The sequence below is a fragment of the Anser brachyrhynchus genome (genome assembly GCF_964034855.1).
Source record: "Anser brachyrhynchus genome assembly, chromosome: 1".
Classification (NCBI taxonomy): Eukaryota; Metazoa; Chordata; class Aves; order Anseriformes; family Anatidae; genus Anser; species Anser brachyrhynchus.
Genome location: NC_137694.1, coordinates 96,570,218 through 96,591,039, shown reverse-complemented (window position 1 = coordinate 96,591,039; position 20,822 = coordinate 96,570,218). Strand labels below are relative to the sequence as shown.

Genomic DNA, 20,822 nt, shown 5'->3' with positions numbered 1-20,822 from the left:
GATTTAGTTTCTAGGTCACAATGCAAGCTGTCAGATATTCCTCTTTCTGCCTTTCGAAGTGTGATGAGTCTCCAGTTTTGCTGAAGTTCTACTAAACTCCTTTTAACTCTGTGTGCAAGCTCTTCAGCTGGATTAAGTAAATGCAACACTACTCAGGAGAGGTCAGGATCCAGTCCTACTTATCATCCTCTTCACTGGCAGTTTACAAATAAAATCTTATTAAACCACTTGATACAGACAGTCTTTATCGCTTTCCATCCAAGTTGCCATAGCTGCATAATTAAACAGGACTGGAGTGTAAAATGCATTTGAATTAAAAGGTTTGGGCTCTTTGCTACAATTTTTTTCATTAAATGACTCATCTATTGATCAAGTCCTGCAATTACTGTAATATTTTTCGTTTCCCTAGCCATGAAAATGTGGTGGATAATTGGTCACCCCAAACACGAGTGCTGCACTCAAAATGTTTAAAATGATATCTCTTCTGTTTGTATGCAGTAGGGTTTGGATTTTTCTTTATTTTTTCCCAGTAGCTATACATATGTGATGGTTCTTTGTATTTCTTATTTCCCCCCTCCACCCCAAAAAAAGTATACATTCCTCTTCAAGCTTCCCATCCGAACAGAAATCCTGACATGTTATAATGAATTAAGTAATGTTGTACTTTTGCACCAAGAAAATAAATTTTATATTTCTCCTTAGAGCACATCCACCTTTGGGAGTTAGATCCTAACCGAGGCTTTAATTTGCTAGTCTTAATTCTGCAAAACTGTTCAACCTCCCTAGCTAGGTTTACAGCCAAGATATTTCACAGGAGCCACAAATGAAGTTCTATGCTAAGGAGGCAAAACTGTTTACTTTACAGTGGGCTGTGCTCTTGCGAGCACAAGCTGGAAGGGCTGGTTGCTGACCCAACCCTGAAGACTGTGTAGCAAAGCAAAACAAAGTCCACTGTGGATCACAAACAGGGAGATTCAGCAAAGAGCAGCTCTAGGTTTCACTGCCATCAAGACTAACCTCCTGGATACCCGAAGAGGGGCAGAACAAACCCTCTTCCCCCAGTGCCTGCCCAGGGAAGGATTAATTTCTCGTGCAGTGTTTTTCTGTACCTGAGTGTACACAGCTGGTCTGAAAGGCCTTCTATGTAGAGTACAGAAGCAACAGCACAGGAGAGAAGGTGCTGCACCAGGGTTTTGCTTGCGTAGCATGCATGTCCTCAGCAATAAGCAGCAGTGTGCCTAAGAGCACAGCACTGTCAGCTTGAAGTGGCATGGCCTGTGAAGGCCACACGACTCCTGGGGAACTCGTCATCAGTGGTGGGATTACTGATGGAATCTCGGTTTGCCGACTCCTAAATCAAACCTGCACGTGTTGCAATTCAATAGATCGCTGCAGCCATGTGTTAGAACTGACACATTCCTAGATCTCTCTAAGGGGGAAAAGTTTTTCAGGGAGATTGTATTTTCCTGACTCTGTGAAGGGCTGTGAAGTATGTGCACTTGGTTTAGTGGCCTCTGAGGATTTCAGCAAGGACACAAACTAACCGGAGGGCACAGCTCACACTGCTATTTCATTCCTCCTGTGCCCTGAGGTTCTTTAGGAAACCTGGGGCACTTCAGATGCCTGTGGTAGACACTCAGAGCCACCACTGAGCCCTGAATATTCATTTGCCCTGGGACTTGTGCATCCCTCGGGTGTGCCTGGAGCTTCACTGGCACTACTGCCATCAGTGAGCGGTGAGGTATCACCACACACGCTTCAGCACACACTCTTGATCTCCGTCCAGCACCATAGCACAACCCCTCTGCATGTCAGAGCATCTAAGATTGCCTTGGGCTCTCTAACCATCCTCGCCAGGACTCTCCTTTCTGTACTGCTGCCCAGTTTGCCCATGGCTTCTGAAAACACACCGCTTTCATTGTTCTAAGCAAGCTTTTGAACTTTGGTATGTTTATTCTAAAAAGACAAAGGAAGATACAGGACCAGTTCCCTGAAGATATCAAAGCCCCAGCCTGTCACAGAGATCAGTAAGAGTCCAGGTGCCTGTACTCCTTCTGGGACTTGGCCATTTGCCTGACAGCACCTACCATAGCACTCAGTTTTTCACTATTTCCTGCAGCTCACAGTTAAAGCAAACTCCACAGACTTCCTTCCACAAGCGTTCTGCCAGTGTAAGGCCAGCCTTTTTCAGAGCAATCCTACAGCAATGGCAAGAAGAGATTGGGTAGAAAGCCTAGGCCAGGGATTTTCTTCCTTCAATAATTAAGTAATTTTCAATAGCATTCTCAGTGGTGTTATTAAAATGCCATGACTCAGATATAGCTGAGAGAATGTTAAAGACCTGATTTGTTTTTCTGTTAGTAGCACTGATTTGTGTGCTTGGGATTTGCTCTTTGCAGGGTCAGAACAATTAAGTGTCTTTATCTTCACCACTTGCCTCTAGCCAGGTTCACTTTTTGATTATGTTTTGCCCTCCACTGCAGCGAAAGGTTTTAAATTAACACCTAATAAACTGAAATGGTGAAGGAAAGCATAATGGATTTTCTTTCTTTACAGAATCTTAGCTAAATTACAGTAAAGTTTTGACCTTGTACTTAGGGTAGTACTGTAATGAAATGGGTGGACACACGCATGATTTTAGCACACAGCTGTTTTAAATATATTTTGAGCCTCAATGTGACATTGTGGGGTGCTGACTAGCTTGTAAAATACTGGATTACCTGAATCAGCACTCATTGGCAAATTCAGAACCAGAGACCTGATCCTTAAAGACACTGTTTTGCTGATGAGAATGTGTTTTATTTTTTAAACTGACAAAACTTTTCTTGTATCAAAGAATGCATTTTATCTCAGAAGATGTATTAGGTCAGTGATTTGGGCTCATGAGAGACTGAAATAGTAACATGTTTAACTAAAATAATACAAACCTGAAAAAGCTTGGTATGGAGTAAAAAACAACCAGCTGGAACCCAGCCACACCTAGAAAAAAGACCACCCTAGCTCTAAGGGCTTAATTCCTTTTTTTTTTTTTTTTTTTTCTGTAGGAAAAACTGTCATTCTGCTCTGCCATGCCTGCAGAGAAAAAAGGAGGTGATTCTGGCTGACTTACAGTATTGTTGCTGAACATAGCAGAACATCGTTTGAACCTTTTACTACTCAGATGCCAGCAAAGCACTGCAATACCATTAAGCCATATGAATAGTAAGTCAGTAAGACTTCAGGGATTTTTCCTCTTCCTGTACTAGTTTCATGCTGTATCTCTGCCTTCTTAAGATCACGCTGCCCTGTGCTGTAGTGAGCCTGCTGCCCTTCCTAATCTTCTGCAGTCACCTGCCATGACAAACATTCAGCCACTCGTTGTACCACCTCGTGTGTTAATATAGTCAATAGTGGTTAACCTGGCAGTGACATTTCCAGACCAGCTCCCTTTGATGCTGCTGATATCGCTGCCCGACCTGAGCAACAACTGGGCACTGTATACACACACCCAGTGCCAGCCACTTGAGGGTACCCCGCAGCCGAAACTCGCAGACCCTGGTGGAAGTGCTGAAGCACCTGGTGCTGCCTGCACAACTGCCTATGCAGCACAAGGCAGAAGTGGAGCGAGGAGGCATCAGGTGTCTTCCAAAAGCCTGGACCCCTTCACCCTCCTCTTTGCCTCTTTCCCAAACCCACCCACCCAGAACTGAAGGCCTGCTCCCCTCGGTCACTCTCTTGGACACCCCAAGGAGATCTCAGCTGCCCCTGGACTCCTCATGCTGGGTCAGTGCTTGCGCACCCCCCTGCGAGCTCCCCGAGGCAATGCTGGCAACCAAGCAGGACACAAGTCCTTGCCCCTAGCCTGGCATTCAATCTCTTCTGCTCCTTTTGTAAGATCAAAGTAAGAACACGTAAAATTACGGCAAGGGCATCAGCTACAAGACTTTGTCCTGTCACCTGAGTGAATAAGGGCTTCCCTCCCTCTAGCCGCAAATCACAGCTTCATTTGTTGCACGCTGTTAGAGAGTAACTACGATTGATTCCTGCAATTGCTCCATATCAGAGGTGGGTAAGTGAATGTTTACCAAATACTGGTACTTTGGAGTTTGCACAATATTATTAGATAGATCAGCATAATAAACCACTTAGGGATCCTTTGATCTAAAGGCTGTGCATGTATTTCAGACCTGAAATGTCCATGGTACCAGAATATTTGCTTGTAAGCACAATTCCAGAGTGCCATGCACGGAGCATTCTTTCTGGCCTTCCCTTCAGCTTTGCCAGGTCAGGCTTGTTAGAATGCAGCGTAACCTGCCCTTGCCTCGCACATTGCCACACTCTCTTAGTGATGAAAAAGCCCACAAACTTCTTGCTTTAATAAAAGATTAGCTTTTTAGGAAAGCCGCATTCCTAGCAACACCATGTACAGTGCATACCTTCAAGGATTTTTAATGTTTTTGCTTTGAGGTGATCATGCTTGGGGAGGTTCAGGTTGGAAATGAGGAGACATTTCTTCTCAGAAAGAGCAGTCAGGCATTGGAATGGGTTGCCCAGGGAGGTGGTGGCGTCACTGTCCCTGGGGGTGTTCAAGGAAAGGTTGGATGTGGTGCTTAGGGACATGGTTTAGTGGGTGACGTTGGTGGTAGGGGGATGGTTGGACCAGATGATCTTGGAGGTCTTTTCCAACCTTAATGATTCTAGGATTCTATGAGTCTATGATTGCCCTGAAAGAGGAACTTCCATATAGTCTATGCTATTATACATCACCAGGCATATTGCCTTTGAACCAGACTGGACCTGCTGTTACCAGAAAAATATAATTGTACTAACTGGATAGTTAGTTCCCAGAATAGTTATTTTATAGTTAAGGACAATGCTCAGGCTGTAGCCTTTCAAATCTCTGAATTTATTGTAACTAAACCTCTTGGCAGCATTCAGAAAAAAAATAAAAACTGGAGAATGCTACCTTAATGAGTTCTTACTAGCAATACAAATATTTGGGCTTCTGGACAAAAGACGATTATAGGTTAAATGATATTTGGATAGCATCATGTGGCTGATTAAAAATGGAATAAACTGCTAATGCAGTGAAGAATGCATCTGTTTACGGGCATGAATCAACTTCTAAAACAGGAGGAGAAAAATTTCTGAAAAGTTTTCTCATTTTATGTACTACTGTGTCGAATTGACACGTATCATTTCCATTAGACATTTTTCCCAAGGAAAAAAAGAAAAGGAAAGGAGACAACAGAAGTGAAATATATCTTGCTTTAAACCCACGGATTATTATTAAGTGTTGTTTTTTTTTTTTTCTTTTTGAACTGCAGCTTTAGTCTGAAAAACTGTTATGTAAAAATACTACTAACTCAACAGAACTGCTGCCATGGAAATGGTTCTCCAGCAACTCTTCTGACTTCAGTGAAACACAGTGGGGTTTGTCGCTCCCCCATCCATTCTGCCCTTGCCTGCATATATTCTGCAGTATGAAGGCAATATACTGGAGTTTCCTCCCTCCCAGGGTATCATCACTATTGTGTTTGCCTTTCAGCTTAACCATACCTGTTGAAGCACACCAAAGTCTGTGGGGAAAAGCTCCAAGGAGTCAGGATTTGATTTGCAGAGCCTTTAACAAGGTTTATGTAGAAGACTTGATTTAGATCCACTGGGGATTTTAGATGACTGTAGGACTGTCAACATTTTTTTAAAGACACATTTCATTTCTTTGTAAACTTCAGGGACAGAGGCCTAAGTCTCTGTGCTCCCAAAATGGTATCTTGCACTGTTGGTGCGAGGTGACAGACTGAGAGCTCTGGTGAAGAGGAAGGCTCTGCTTTTCTGCAGGGCCAGGCACAGTGCCGCGAGAAGAAACTCCCCCTGTACTCCTGCTAAAAGGACATCGCACCCTGGTGTGGAGCACCCAGGAGCGTACTTCAGTTCTCTCGTCTGCCATTTCTTTCACAACCCAAGTCACATCTTCGACCTCAGTCTGCACAGATAAGACCAAGCCAGTTTTAAGGCCAACGAAGCTACAGAAAAGGACACAGCTACATGAGGATTCATTGTCAGCACCGGGTGGATGGAATGCTACTGTAGAGTACCTGGTGCTTCATTTAGAAGTGACCTGTGTCTATCTCTATGAGCCAGCATTTTCTCCTTGGGAATAGCCCTACCACCTGCGTGCTGTGGAGCAAATGTCTCCTTTATCTCTCTTTCAGTCTTTCAGTTTCTTATTCATAAATCCAGTACCTAATCTACTAACATTATTGTAAGGAAAAATGCCTCAAACACGTAACGTACCTTAGATAGGAAAAAACCTGACCTGAACTGTGAGCAAGTTCAGTCTGTCCATTACTCTTAGAGCCTTTCGGGTGGTCATTTTATGATATGCTCTTTTCATATCATATGCTGTATGATATTTTCCACCCTTCTGCTCTCCACACTGACATCAGCTCACCTCTGTAGTGGCTTTTTTTTCCCCTTGTATGTGGACAAGTACCTCACATACAAGAGAGTATGTGTTCTGGACAAGTGCCATGGGGGGCAGAGGAAAAGTCCAAAACTCTAGATACCACCTGATGCGTCAGAGGGCATCCATCTCTCTTGATAGTAAAAATAGGCCAGAAATACAGTAAGAATAGACCTCTCTCATGGGATTTTGGTATACAAGCTCCTGTTTGAGGCCAGAGCTGTCTGAAAATTTGGAAGAGAAGGTTAAAAGAAATTTTGGTGTTCAAAGGAGAGGAGATTAAAAAAGGAGGAGATGGAAAAGGAGAAAGAAAAGGAGAAGGAGAAAGGGAGGCAGAGTGAGAGAAGGAGAAAGGAGAAAGAGAAGGAAAGAGAAATGAAAAAGAAAAAAAACAGAAAAAGGGGAAAGGAGAAGGAGAGGGAGAAGGAAAAGAAGAAAAAAGACAAAGGAAAAAGAAAAAAAAAGAAGGAAAAAAAAAGACAAAGACAAAGAAAAAGAAAAAGAAAAAATAAGAAAAAGGATTTGGTTTATCTTCTTAGGACTGATTTGTTCGTGCCCGAGAGCTATTAAGACTCCGTGATCAGGACAAACACTTCCTACTGCTCTAGCCATTCTCTTTATTGGCCTGCATCACATACAGTCCCCTGCAGAAATGAAGAGTACAAAGGTGTTGTGAAGTACTATGAAATCAAAATGCCAGGATCTTGTACTCCCTATGTGCTTATTCTGCAGCAAAAGGATTACACTCAGCACATGGAAATGTGACATAAATCTCCTCCAGCCTCAACACAGAAGATTCCTGCTGGCAGATCTGATGCTGCCATTGGCAAGAAGTGTCAGCATCCAGTGAAACTGGTGGGAGTTCAGGGCATGCAAAATAAAAGAAACGCAGGACTGGCCCTGAACATATTCATCTTTTGACAACAGTGGGAATCCCTGAGTTCAGCTGTTCCAGACCAGACTGGAAATGCCAGCCAGAAAACAAAGCATAGAGATGCTACTATTGCCCTTCATTTATTTGGTCTTATCATAGTGTAAACAGACCTGAAACCTGAGAAAGCAAATGCTTAGAACACACCTTATGCTTTGGGGATGTTTACAGATTGCCAGTCCTTTATGAAAAGAATAAGCAGGAATTAGAAAAATAAAATCTTGACGATATTTCCTGGTTCCTGCTTAAGCATGTGAAGGGAGAAGGAAGACTTAATCAACCTGGATCAATTCCAGATGCAAACTGTCACCTCCATATGGGGCTCTGCTTTTGGTAATGCTTGTGCCTGTGTTTGCGGTGACAGGGCCATGAACAGCAGCAGCAAGCCAAAACAAAAGGTTGTTGACTGCAGATGTTAAAAAACATGGTTTGGCTGCTACTGGGCTAGGGACTGCCCTGAGCAATTCATGTAAGGCACAAGAGGAGGAAGATTCACTAACAGAGTATGGTGGCATGGTACATCACCAGAGCTGGTAACAGAGCTGTATGTTTCCCTACCTTTGGAAAGCTTTTTCATGGAAAAAGAACAGCTTTTACTCAAAATCTATTTGGGGCTGGTCTGCAAAGAGGACTGCTCCTTATTAAAACTTGCTATTCACTCATCAGCATGGTATTTACATCAGGTTCCTATTTCGATATGCTTTCCTCACGCTTGCAGCGCTGTGAATCTGTCTGGACGCGAGGGCAGGAATTTCCAAGCAGGTGGCTGCCAGGGTTCTCCCTTCAACATGCTGCAAGGTCTGTAAGGCCAGGCTGGCATTAGCAACCACGATGTCTAGTATCTTGTCCAAGGCAGCAGGCAATGCCTACTTCTCAAGAGGCAAACTCATACCGCCACAGACAATGCAGTGCTAGCTGTGAAGGAGAAAAATTCCTTTCTCCTAAATAAAATGGCTAGCTGGTGTCCCAGACCTATTGCCATCAAAGCCCATCTTCTGTTCTGCTTTGTGTTTCACATATGCTTCCAGTCATGATGGCTTTCCTTTCCAAATCTCATGGAAACTCTATCCCGTGGGAGTCCTGTCCCATGGGAGCCCGCTCTCTGTCTAAAAGGATTTACCATGCCCTTGCATGCCACACACCACAGGGCACAGCCCAAGGGTCCCTACCAACCTGCAGCCAGAAGCCAGACACATTCATCCAGCCCAGGGAGAAAGCAAGTAAGGGAATGGATACTCTCAGTGTCTTACAATTCAAACGGGACTTGAAATGTTGCAGGACCCTCCAAACAAGTGAATTTTGCCATTCAGGAATATGATGTGGAGCAAATTGGATCTGTGAATAGCACAAAGCTTTGGAGGAGCCAGAAATGTTTCGATGGTTTGTACAGTGGTATAAAGACTATGTAGATATATCACCCTTGAATTTCTTGACAAACCCAGCCATGTAGATCTGCCATGATCTGTTGAAATCAATGATCACCGTCCAAATCCTGTCCCACTGGAACAATGTCATCCATCGATTTTTATAGCATTTCATTACTATCCAGTTATTTTCATTCTGGTTTAACTACATACAAAATTTATGAGGCGGGCCCAAAAAATACCCAATACATGCCAAGTTGGGTTTAAGAACAGCCAAGGAAGAGGGACTGATTTGCATAAATGCCTTCAGGAGAGGGATCCAGCCACTACACTTCAGTTTCTCATTCATGATTAGAAACAACAGTGTGTGTGCTGCTCATTTCTGGCCCTTGCAAATGGCTAATACTAAGAGGATGAAAGACCAAAAGGCACGTCCTGAGACTTGGGAGCCCCTTCGGCTCACAGATTTTCCACTTTTCCTGGGGCTCCTGTAATGTACCTACCAGCTGGTGCAGCTGACTCTGACTGCCCTCTAGTGCAGGGATCAAATTTGCTGAAGAATTTAAAAGACAGGGATAGCTACAAATGGAACAGACACCTACAGCTGAATGGAGAGGCAACTCTTACTCAAGCATGGGAGGACTGTGGTTGGAAAGGATCGTCCCAAGTCAAATTCCAGGTGTTACACTGGCCATGAATATAAGGCCACCGATATGCTTTAACAGTGCACAGCAACTAGTTATTCTGCTGCCCCAAACAGATATTCTTATGAAAATCACATGTAAATCAGTGAAGTATCACAGAAACAGAAGCGTCATATCACATCTCTACATTTTAGGAGTATCAGAAATGGCTTCTGGGTGTGATCTGGTTAGGAGAACACTTGGCTAGTTTAGTCTCTGTCTCACATGTCAGGGTTGACTACTGAACCGATTCATGAACTTTCTCATCTTACAGGAGGTTTCAGAACTTCTTTTCCTTAAAAGAAGATACTATAGTTCTGAGCTACTGAAATCCCTGAAAGCATTAAGAAACAATTTTAAATAATCTTGATTCTTCTCATAGCTTCAGGCTTTAGAGACATTATTAAAGCAGAAAACAGAGCAACCTCATAGTTAGAGTCAACAATTACCTGCAATTAGATACAGCAAGATAAAATTACATTACTGGAGAGAAAAGATCTACTTACAGTGGTTCCAAATAGACATCTGAACTATTTATCTTCTTCTGTACAGCTGGTGTATTCCAGGTAGGCTTTTTATTGTGAGATAAGTGAATCTGAATGAGCTGGGTCAGAATGTCCACATTCTTGGGATCCATTTGATAGCTTCCTGTTGAAAAGAGGCATTATAATGAGATTAATAACATGAAAGATTCAGAAGAATGGTAATGGACTACAGAACCCTTTATCTTTGATAGTCTTTTGTGGTGATCAGTTCATGCAAGATTCATCTACTGCATGGTCCTTTCTCTACAAGAGGCCAGTCTCTGAGCAAAATACAAGAAATGGTGTAAATTTGTCCTGTCATCCATAGAAGGTAGAACTTATTTCAAAAGCATGGTGCTAATGAAACACCATTAGGCAGTCAGTGGTGTTAAGCGCCTTAGCTCTGTGGCTGTATTTAACTCACATGAGATGTATTAATACTCCTTACCTGCCTTTAGCTCTCCAGTATGTAGTAATAAACATGCATATCAACACAGATCTGTCAGCCTACTGCCCATTCACTATCCTCTTGAAGCTTCTTCTTCTTTGGACATTTATATAGCCTAAATAAGTGAATTATCTACAAAAATTACTATCTTATACCCATCTCTCTTACCAGCTCTTCTAATACACGCAAATGGAACCTACCATGCTTTTGCCTATAAACCAGCCCAAGGTAATGTGGCCAAAACCTATTATAATTTCAACAGGCATTTAGAAGTCTGTGCAGAGCAAGTTAACATTCTTATCCAGTCTTGGTGGAAAGCTATCTGTAAAATCCACATCAATGCAACCTGTAGGTATGAATTCAAGGACAGAAGCCGTGACACAGAGACTGCCTTATGGTCAGAGCTTGAACACATTGGTAGAATCTGTTACCACTGCTGTACCTATTCTGGGACTAACTAGAAGCTTTTACTTTCAAGGGCACTTTCTAACCTAAAATAAATACCCCATAGCAGCTCTTTCTGCTCACCTGAGTAGCTGACTTTTTTTTAGAGTGATATTTGTGCTAGTCTTGCTGGTGTATCTTCTGTGAAGCTACCACCAACTACAACCAAATGATCAGGCTTCAGCAGCAGACCTGGGAAGTGAAACAGTTTTATGAATGTTTCTGGGTCTCAGCACTACACAGCCAGATTTTCAAGATAACAGCAGCAATATCTGAACACAGATAGTGTGACTTCTCAGTAATAAAGACATGTTGACTCCTCAGTGTTAGTTCCTGCTGGCTGAAAAGGGCTGGGGACACAGAGACAGACACACACAGTGTGGAGGCAAATGTTTACCACTGGGGCAGCAGACTGGGATTCTGACTGACAGCTGACAAATAAAGGGAATTTTTAAGCTGTTCTTTTCTTAAAATGAATCTCCCGCCAAACCCAGAGGTTTGGTTAAACCTTTGCAGAATCAAAGATTTTCAACTAAAGCTGCATTTTTCCAGCTTAATTGGCTTACTTCCTCAATTCCCTTGGGAGAAGAGTATCTGTGTGCAAAGTGATACCTACATGTATCCTTGCTCTTGCTCTCTCCTCCAGAGATATTCTTAGCATATACCTGCTGCTGCCGCCACAGCTCCTGCCATTGAGAAAGAGAAATCATTTCAGACCTATTGGACTTTTCATCTCTATAAATCCATAGTCATATAACAGCATAATAAATGCAGCAGTCATATAATAACTCGATGCATTTGACAATAGCTGGTGAGGAAGGGCAGCTGAAAGGACAGACCACCAAAAATACCACCTCCCTTAGATAAAGGAGAGGTCCTGCTGCAAATGGAGTCAGTAGAGGCCAGCTTGTACATCCATGAGAACAGTCTCAAGTGTAACTCTGACCACAGCTGTACAAGTTTCTCTTAAACCTTCCTCCAACATTGTGTTTCAACACTGTCCTTCAGCGACACTTTCTATGAGGTATGCATAAATTTCATACCAAAATATGGCTCTATCTAACTTCAAATCAGAGTCATGGGAAAGATTCTCATTGTTTTCAGCAAAGTTAGCTCAAGTTCTCCATCTAACATAACTACTGCTGAAAGCTATGGGTGTCCTTGAATAGCACAGCTATCCAACACCGATTGCACATGAACAGCATATCGTACTAATCACAGTATGGAGCCCTAACTTCACTGTTATTAAACCATCCAGAGCTATTAACTAGGAACACAGAGATAAGCACAACACGTGGTACTTTCACAAAGGTCTAAGGGAGCTTCATGAGGTAGTGGGTACCGTCCTCACTCCTCTGTGCCCCATTGAAAACTCCAGCCCATGGATGCCGGTCTGGTCTGGTTTACACTCAGGACCCGGCATTGCTCTTCCAAAGTCAGTGTAGCGCTATTACTGTGCAAGCACAGGAATAAGTAGTATCTGCTGTTGCACTCACATGCTTTTATTCAGCAGCAAAAAAAAAAAAAAACAACAAAAAACAACAACAACAACAAACAGAAAAGCTTGAAGCAGCTTACACTTCAGTGAAAAGGGAGCAGAAATTACTGTAGGGTCAGAATATGCATACAGACTGGTACTCCTGGTGGCAACTGAGCCCCTTCCCCAGCTATCCTGCAATGACATCTGCATGTGCCTAGAGATAAGAGATATAAGTAAAGGGAGGCTCGAGGAAATACTCTACTACTATTACTATTTCAGGACAACAAAAGTAAATATAACAAGACACAGTCATTTCTCAATTACATTTACTGTTTTATTGCATTGTGTATAATAAATGCTTCCACCTCCATCCTCCCATTAATGTAACATAATATTGGTTAAGATTGAGATCTAGTAAATCAGACAATCTTTGATTCAGTTTTCCACAGCAATATTAACCCTGCCCAACATGGCTGGACAGGCAGCAAGATATGACAGACTATAAATTTGGTAAATGATTTAACACAGTATTTTTATTTTGCCTTTCTGTTTAGAAGTATGCTCACATTTATTCCAACACATAAACAGAACTCAAAGGTGAACTCCCTAATATAACTATGTAAAAACAAATAACTGATATCACTGATTAACTGGCAATTATTCCTTACGGGACAAGTTCCATGTAAATAGTATCCCATCAACCAATACCTTCTATCAAGTGTATCTCTATTCAGGAATTTAGTATGTAATTGCATTCCCACAATGGTGGGCTCTAGCACTTCTTATTCCCCCGTGTTATAATCACTTAAGTCATCAATGGGATTTTTAACACAGAACACTGTGACTTTAAAGATGTCTCGGTCACATTGTAGTCATGGCACAAGCATGCTGCAATGTTCAACAGCACAATCACAAACTTTCCCAACTCCTCTGCTGGGCAAGTAACTATGCTACCAAAACTCCGTGCTACATTATTGCCCTGAAACTGTCCTGGAGTTCCACCTCCTCCAATATCTTGTAACTAAAAATGGAGCGACCAGCTCACCCCCAAGAGGTCACTAATTAAAATAGGTATTTTTAGATTCTAGGTATACTCAGATACACTGTAAGTGATACTATAAATATTTTGTGGCTTTATTTTCTGATATATTTAGTCCCTAGCAAAAGGACAGAAAATTTGCCTTCACCGTAATGACAGTCCATGTTATGAAAGTATATAGTGGGTATAAAACAGAGGAAAGAATAATCAGAAGTCATTCAATGACTTAAGTAGTTAGCCTTTCAGCTACATTAGTGGGTAATGCCAGAAAAAAATGGCAATTGCAAGGCAGCAACCAAGCAGCTGAATTTACTGTATCATCAGCTCCAACTAGATTTTAAAGATAAGTTTATTTTACCACTTGTCGCCTTCCCTCTATATCTTCCCAATGAAGAAAGCATTCTTTGCTATCTCAGCTAAGGCTAGATGAGGCTTCAGGGAAGAAGAGACAAAGGCAGCTACAATTTCATCAGGTTCCTAAAAGCTCAAAGTGAGAAACATATCCTTAAGTCTAATGCTTTGTGTTTTCCTACAGCAGACTGGAGAGGGGCAGAGACATCTGGAGGAATCTTCTGTCCCCTTGTGGGTCTGGGCAACACTTTCACACCACTTCTTCACCATGTCCTGATGCTGTATTCAGTGTGCAAGGCACAGAAGGCACATCTGAGTCACTCTCTGGCTTGAGCAGGAACCTGAAAGGACTGAGGCTACAGAAGGTGCTAAAATCACACACTATTTCATGATTTCCAAGACACATAGTTTGTAAGACTCTTGATTATTTACTAAGCCATAAAATGCAACCCAACACATATAAACACCTGAACACACATGATCATACCTGCCTCCTTTAGTGGTCTAACTAGACAGGAAAATGCTTACTGTGAAGAGGAAAGACAAAGAACCTAAAAGATAGCTGATAAGTTGTTCAAAGGTTTCAGAAGTCCATCAAACTTCATCTCACAGTTATTGCTGACAGAATTGTAAATTACAAATATAATATACATGTTTTCAGCTTCTTTTTCAAATTAAAAGTTATGTCATGAGAATTTAGGTAGCATTTGCTTTATACCTGTAATCTAAAGTCTTCTGGTCAATATATGACACATGAAAAAAATGGTTTGTTCCAACACAATGCTCTGCCTGCTTACATTATTGGCTTACACAGCTGTATGGTACCTAGACATTTAACTGATGCTGATAAACATCAAGTTACCCTTTCATAAGACTTCCCAAAGGGAAAGGCTGCAGCTGTTAAATGTGTTTTGTTACAGATGAGGAATGGAGAGACATCCATGGCAGCTAAGAACTGACTGCAGGTCTCTGAATGCTGGACTAACACATTATCGTATCTTCCTTCCCTTTTCATCCCTAATTCAGATTGTTAAGCATCCACTGTAACACAGAGTAGCCCAAGAAATATGTTAAGATTTTGATCTGTGTAGTTCTGCTGTTCTACTCTCCTAAATTACTCAAAAATCAGAGTAAGCTTGAGTAAGAAGATGCCACGGGAAAGGCATTTTAAGAGCATCATCACTGACATTGGAACTCATTTTCTACAATGGATCCTGGATTTATGCATTGCAAACAATATGTTCTAAATTCATTGCTCTAGGAGGACTGACCTGCTCTCCAAAGAGTGAAGATACAGTAAAGAGAAATAAGAAGGTAAGTTGAAATTCACATGCATCAATTAGGAAGCCCTTCACAGTCATTCTAAGCTACAGAAAATGTATTTTGCTTCACTATAGTTTTGTAGATGGGGTAGGGGCTTTTATTGGGATTACTGCATAAATATTTCACATGATGAGCTGCTTGTTTTGTGGACTTCCATTTTCCTAGTGCAAGCAAGAGAGGTGCTGTTAGCCTTAACAATTATAGCAGCTGTCCATCATTCAGAAAGCTGTAAGCACTTGACAGGAGCAGGTCTTGTCTTGTTCTTATTACAAAGAAGAAACTGAAGCACAGATGTTACAAACACAGCACACCTGTGGGAGAATTCAGTTATATTCCTTTTCCTGCATGCAGGTTACTAAGCTACAGAGACATTTGTTATTCAATATAAAGCTAGAATAATGTACAATCATTGGCTTCTGCACTCCTGTTAATACATAACATCCTTTTAAGTTATACAGGCTAGTGGAGAGATTTTGGATTAACTTTGTAGCATTGCTGTAAACTGACTGCAACTTTGCTAAAGTAATATAGGCTTAAGGAAGATAAAATTTAGTGAATATTCAGTGACTTTATGTAATTTGGGGTTTTACAAAAGGTAAAGAAACATCAGAGAGAAACAACACTGAAACTCTTTGTTCATCTGTTAACCAGACAAGGAAACTGGCAGTCAGTCAGTCAAAGCTCAAAGTCAAAAACTTCAGAATACCAGCAACTGTGCCAGATGTATTATCTTTTTGGAAACCTCAATCCCATCTACTCATAAAGCAGGATTCAGTCACTCAGCAAGACACTCATCTGATTTTTCCCCCCCTCTTCTTCTAGGTCCTTGAGCAGCACTGTTCTTTTCCAGGACAGCTAACTCTGTGACATCTATTTGTAGGCGATATTCTCCCCAGCACCCTAGATGATTGCATGTGGAAGTCCCTTGTTGTTGCTGCTGCCTAGAATAATGTTTTCTGAATTATATCTGGAATGAAGCAAATGAAGTCAATTTAGGCTATGCTCGGACTTTGCTGATACTCCCCTACCAGTTTATAATTCACTGGAGTCCAACTCAAGCCTAAGCTTCTGCTCCCATGTAACTGTCTAATACATAGAAACCTACAGAAAGTTATATACCTGTAGAAAGTAATCCCCATAAAAGTTGTTTTAGCTCATAAGATGTGAGAAAATCCAGAATGAGCTTGCATGATAAGCCAAAGAACTCAAACAGAAATGCTAAGTTTATCTAGGTAATTTTCAACATAATGAAATCCACTTCTATGAATTATCAAAGTTACTATATATCTAGTTGCCTATGACAAATTCCACAGCCATGGAGATGGAAAAATTAGGATATGATCTCTCTCCCAGGCCAGTTTTGTCCAGCCCCTTAAAGCTAGAAGCTGTAGCAGAAGCTAGGAGGAGGTAGAGCATCTTTACTCTAGTCTCAAATCTAGTTTTAGTCAAGGATAAAAAAGGTATAAACCATCTCTCAGTTGACCATGGTGCAGTCTTTTGGATTGGTTTGGTATGATCCACATATTCTGCTTAAGTAATTCCAATCCAATCTTTCTACAGGCATAACTATTTTAGTCAGGAATGTGTCTCTTTTCACATACAGAAATGGTTATATTGGCATAATACACTTTTATACAAATACAACATTCATTCACTGTAAAGGAGAGCGCAGAGTTTTAACTCCATCAGGATATTTAAAGCCACTGCAACTTCTCTGTGTAGACAAATCTCACAATTTCAAACCCTCTGAGATTCATCTGTCACAGTTCTTGAGATTTGGTTTGTCACAGTATTGGAGAGCTTCCCAAAACTTGCTGCCCTGAAATATTGTCACAATATGCAGGATTTTTTCTGGCAGTCCTGCTTCATAAAAGCAGGCACCGGTTCCACCCAGAAGCCAACAGCCTTCAAAGTCTACAGGCTTTTGTTTCTCTTTCATAAAGCTGACCTTGAAATGTACTTGCAGCTATTCTTTCTCTCTCCCTCTGCGATTGCACTGAAGAGCCTGCTCTGCCTGCCTGCCTGATATTCCTGAGTCATTATCTGTGTCTTAATATCCATCTCTGAGCGTCTCACATGCATGTTAAAGGACAGAACTAAAAAGCTCCACTCTTAATAACATCTCTTAGCAAAAAAGATCCAAAACTGTGCCCTGCCACAACTCTCTTACAGACTTGTGTTTTCTCTGTGGTGAGCAGCAGGAACACATCACATCAAGTTTCAAAGACCTGATTACCTGTGGTGGGTGTTAATCTCCTCTCAGCAGAGAGAGGATGATGCTGATTTGCAATGCTATCAATTATTTTGGAACAGGCAGTCAATTAATCCAGTCCCAACGGCTCAAAACTGATCCTTTGTGCACTGATCCTTTAACCCCAGCCTTGCAATGGCACTTCCGCTGTCTCCATCTGCTAAGGAGTCCTTTCCACAGCCTTGGGGAGGAGCTCAGCTGAGACAAATGCTGAAAGCAGGTGGGTGGCAGAAGGATTGGGATGAGCTCAGGAGCATCTTCTCCCTCTAGCTCTTCTTTAGCCATAGGGCAGATGTGTGAGCTACAGCTACTTCTCTCCATAGTGACCAGAGCAGCAGTTACTACCGCTTTCCTTTACTTTTATGCTGAGACTCACCTTATTGATCCTCTCTACTTTACTGTTACAAACTGTCAGTAAGGACCACAAGGAGAATGTCAAAATGAGCAATTCCAAAGACAGAAGAACATATCTGTGCATCTCCTCAACAAGTTACAGAAAATACTTACGGATCAAAAAGCCCCACACTTTTCATATTAACTACTGGTATAAACCTAACTATGCTTCTATTCTCTCTTTCTTTTTTAGCTATGATACTCTTCTAATGTGTCCGTGATATGCAAAACCTCTCCACCTAGTTTTGACAGACCTGAACTTGAAATGACGACCAAATGTGATGTAGACTCTCAGAAATCATCCTATCCAAAAGTTTCTGGCTAAGGAGAAAGGAAACCCATAAGGGCATAAGGGAAAAGGATGAGCTGCCCCACCAGAGGTGTGAGGACAGAGGTGCACTGGAGCCTCCAGAGGCAGAAAAACAAAGGTGCTGCACGCCATATTGAAGCAAACCCCCAAAGGACTTGTCCTCTCCCTCCTCCTTCTGAGAGACAACCACTGGGCAGTGGCATTTTCCTGAAAACAATATCTGGTCTCTTCAGGCTGCATGATCCATTTGCACATTAGAACTAAGAACATTATCATCTGGAGGGAGGACACAAGAAACAGTGTTGTTCCAAGGAAGCTAAAACATTAGAAGACGTAGAAGATGCTTAATAGGAGGATAGGGGCATAGCAATTTGCCCCGGCAGTCCCACAGTTTTGAGTGCTGCAACAGCCTCCAGAAATGCTCTGCAGAGAGGTCACACAGAGCACAGTGTCAAGCCCTGAGGGCAGCACTAGCTGACTGTCTACTGGGCATTTTGACTTCAGCCAACAAACCACATTTGGGGATATACAATTTTTGGTGATATGATAAAAATACCACATGCAAACCAAGGAATCTAATAGCTGCAGAACTCCTGACTGTGGGAACGGCACAAATTACTCAGGAGCTTCATTTTGCATGTAAATGGCAATTAGGCTCTTAAATCAATTGAATTGGAAAATTTCACAGTGTAATGCTGAGGACCATGGATTTTTTTGCTCATCTGTGGCTCACCTCACAAGGTGTCCCTTGCTACTCTACACAGAGGAGCTTGTGACTTCACATTCCGATGGTGAACTCATGCTGGCTCTATACCATCTATTTCTATGGAATTAATCCTGCTTTACCACATCACAGAGAGGAGGTTCTGGCTTACTGAGATGAATGTGTGAAAATTGGCAACCCTGAGAATATGTCACCATGCCTTTCCACCTGCATCTCCTACGCCTGAGAGACAAGCCCTGAAGGGGAACACCTGCCAAAGATCTTCCACCTTGCCTTATGTACTGTAATAAAAATCCTTGGTGTTTTATTTATATTGCCAAATTAACAGAAATACTTATCAAAAATGATCTTGGCAGTGTCTAATAACAAGCTTTTTAAAGGCCTATATTTTTCCATAGCTGCAGCTCTTCAAAAAAATAATGCTTTGTTTTGACTTGACTAAGGGTTGGGGTGGGTGGGTGGTCTGAAATCCATATGGGCCTCTTTAATTACCTTAGTCACACCAGCAGTTGCAAGTTACCACAGCATTCTCTCTGTTTTTTCCTGCTAGTAAGGAAAGAACCTTAAATTCAAAAAAAAAATGTATTTTTTTTTCAGTTTAATTAGTTACAAACCACTTTTATGCCATGTTTCTCTTTCTAGAGATCCTCAGCTTACGAGCTGTTTCCTGCCTGGTGACTGGTTTCTCTGACTAAGTTAATAACAAATTTTTAGAAATAATGAGCTCAGCATGCTGTGTTTAGTTATTCTCTCACTGACTTTAAATAATACTTATTTATTCCTCTTTTCTGTGGTCTCACCTTATCAGTCCTCTCTGACAGGCGTTACTCCTGTCACTACTTGGATGAGAGACATTAAAGAAACCTTGCTCAAGGGTTGAACCAATACCTCTACATGGTATCACACAGTCATCATATAACCACAGAATATCCTGAGTTTGAAGGGACCCACAAGGATCATTGAGTCCAACTCCTGTCTCCGAACAGGACCACCCAAAAATCAGACCATGTGTCTGAGAGCGTTATCCAAACACTTCTTGGACTCTGGCAGGCTCAGTGCCATGACTACTTACTTGGGGAACCTGTTCCAGTGCCCGACCACCCTCTGGGTGCAGAACCTTTCCCTCACACCCAGCCTGACCCTCCCCTGTCCCAGCCCCATGCCGTGCCCTCGGGTCCTGTCGCTGTCCCCAGAGAGCAGAGCTCAGCGCCTGCCCCTCCGCTCCCCTCGTGAGGGAGCTGCAGGCCGCCATGAGGCCTCCCCTCAGCCTGCTCTGCTCTGGGCTGAACAAACCAAAATTCTCTAGGCTGAACAAACTCTTCCCCTGGTCTGTACATATATCAAGGGTTGCCCTGTCCCAGGTGCAGAATCCAGCACTTGCTGTTGTTAAACTTCATGCAGTTGTAATTGCCTCACCCTCTAATTTGTCAAGAGTTCTCTGCAAGGCCTCTCTACCCTATAGGGAGTCCATGGCTCCATCCAATTTAGTGTCATCCACAGACTTACTTACAATACCTTTGTGTCCTGCATCCAAGTCAATTACGAAAACATTGAAGAGAACTGGCCCTAAAATGGAGCCCTGGAAAACCCCATTAGTGACTGGCCGCCAGCCTGATGTAACCCCATTTACTATAACTCTTACACTTCTGAAGATGCTCTTTGATGTACTGTACAAGCAATAATAGACCAAATCTTTAAAAATGCCTTTTCTAGAGGGTCACTATAGGAAATGACATACCTCAATCAAAATTCCTAGTATGCTTTCCCTCCCTGAGAGTCCTAACAGCACCTGCTTGACAGTCTTCCATTTCTTGAACTGATTTGGTGTGTTATGGTGTCACACAGAACCCAACAGCTGCTGTTCAATCCAAAAGTAGCTACAGCTGAGCAGTGGGTGATTATTTTATTTATTTTATTTTATTTTATTTTATTTTATTTTATTATATTATATTATATTATATTATATTATATTATATTATATTATATTATATTATATTATATTATATTATATTATATTATATTATATTATATTATATTATATTATATTATATTATATTATATTATATTATATTATATTATATTATATTATATTATATTATATTATATTATATT

General features: G+C 41.7%; 1 protein-coding gene across 2 annotated transcripts in view; it reads right to left on the bottom strand.

Annotated features, from left to right (window-relative positions):
- Nucleotides 1-20,822, bottom strand: part of LOC308182285 (uncharacterized protein) — a 163,928-nt gene that overhangs the window by 53,628 nt on the left and 89,478 nt on the right. The window contains exons 3-5 of one of the 2 annotated variants that reach the window (XM_080566613.1): nucleotides 11,456-11,525; nucleotides 10,924-11,031; nucleotides 9,930-10,071 (exon numbers count right to left, since the gene is read on the bottom strand). In XM_080566613.1, coding sequence (XP_080422739.1) covers nucleotides 10,943-11,031; nucleotides 11,456-11,525 — 159 coding nt within the window. In that variant the 3' untranslated portion in view covers nucleotides 9,930-10,071; nucleotides 10,924-10,942. The remainder of the gene's footprint in view (nucleotides 1-9,929; nucleotides 10,072-10,923; nucleotides 11,032-11,455; nucleotides 11,526-20,822) is intronic. The other variant, XM_080566614.1, reaches the window with a different exon arrangement.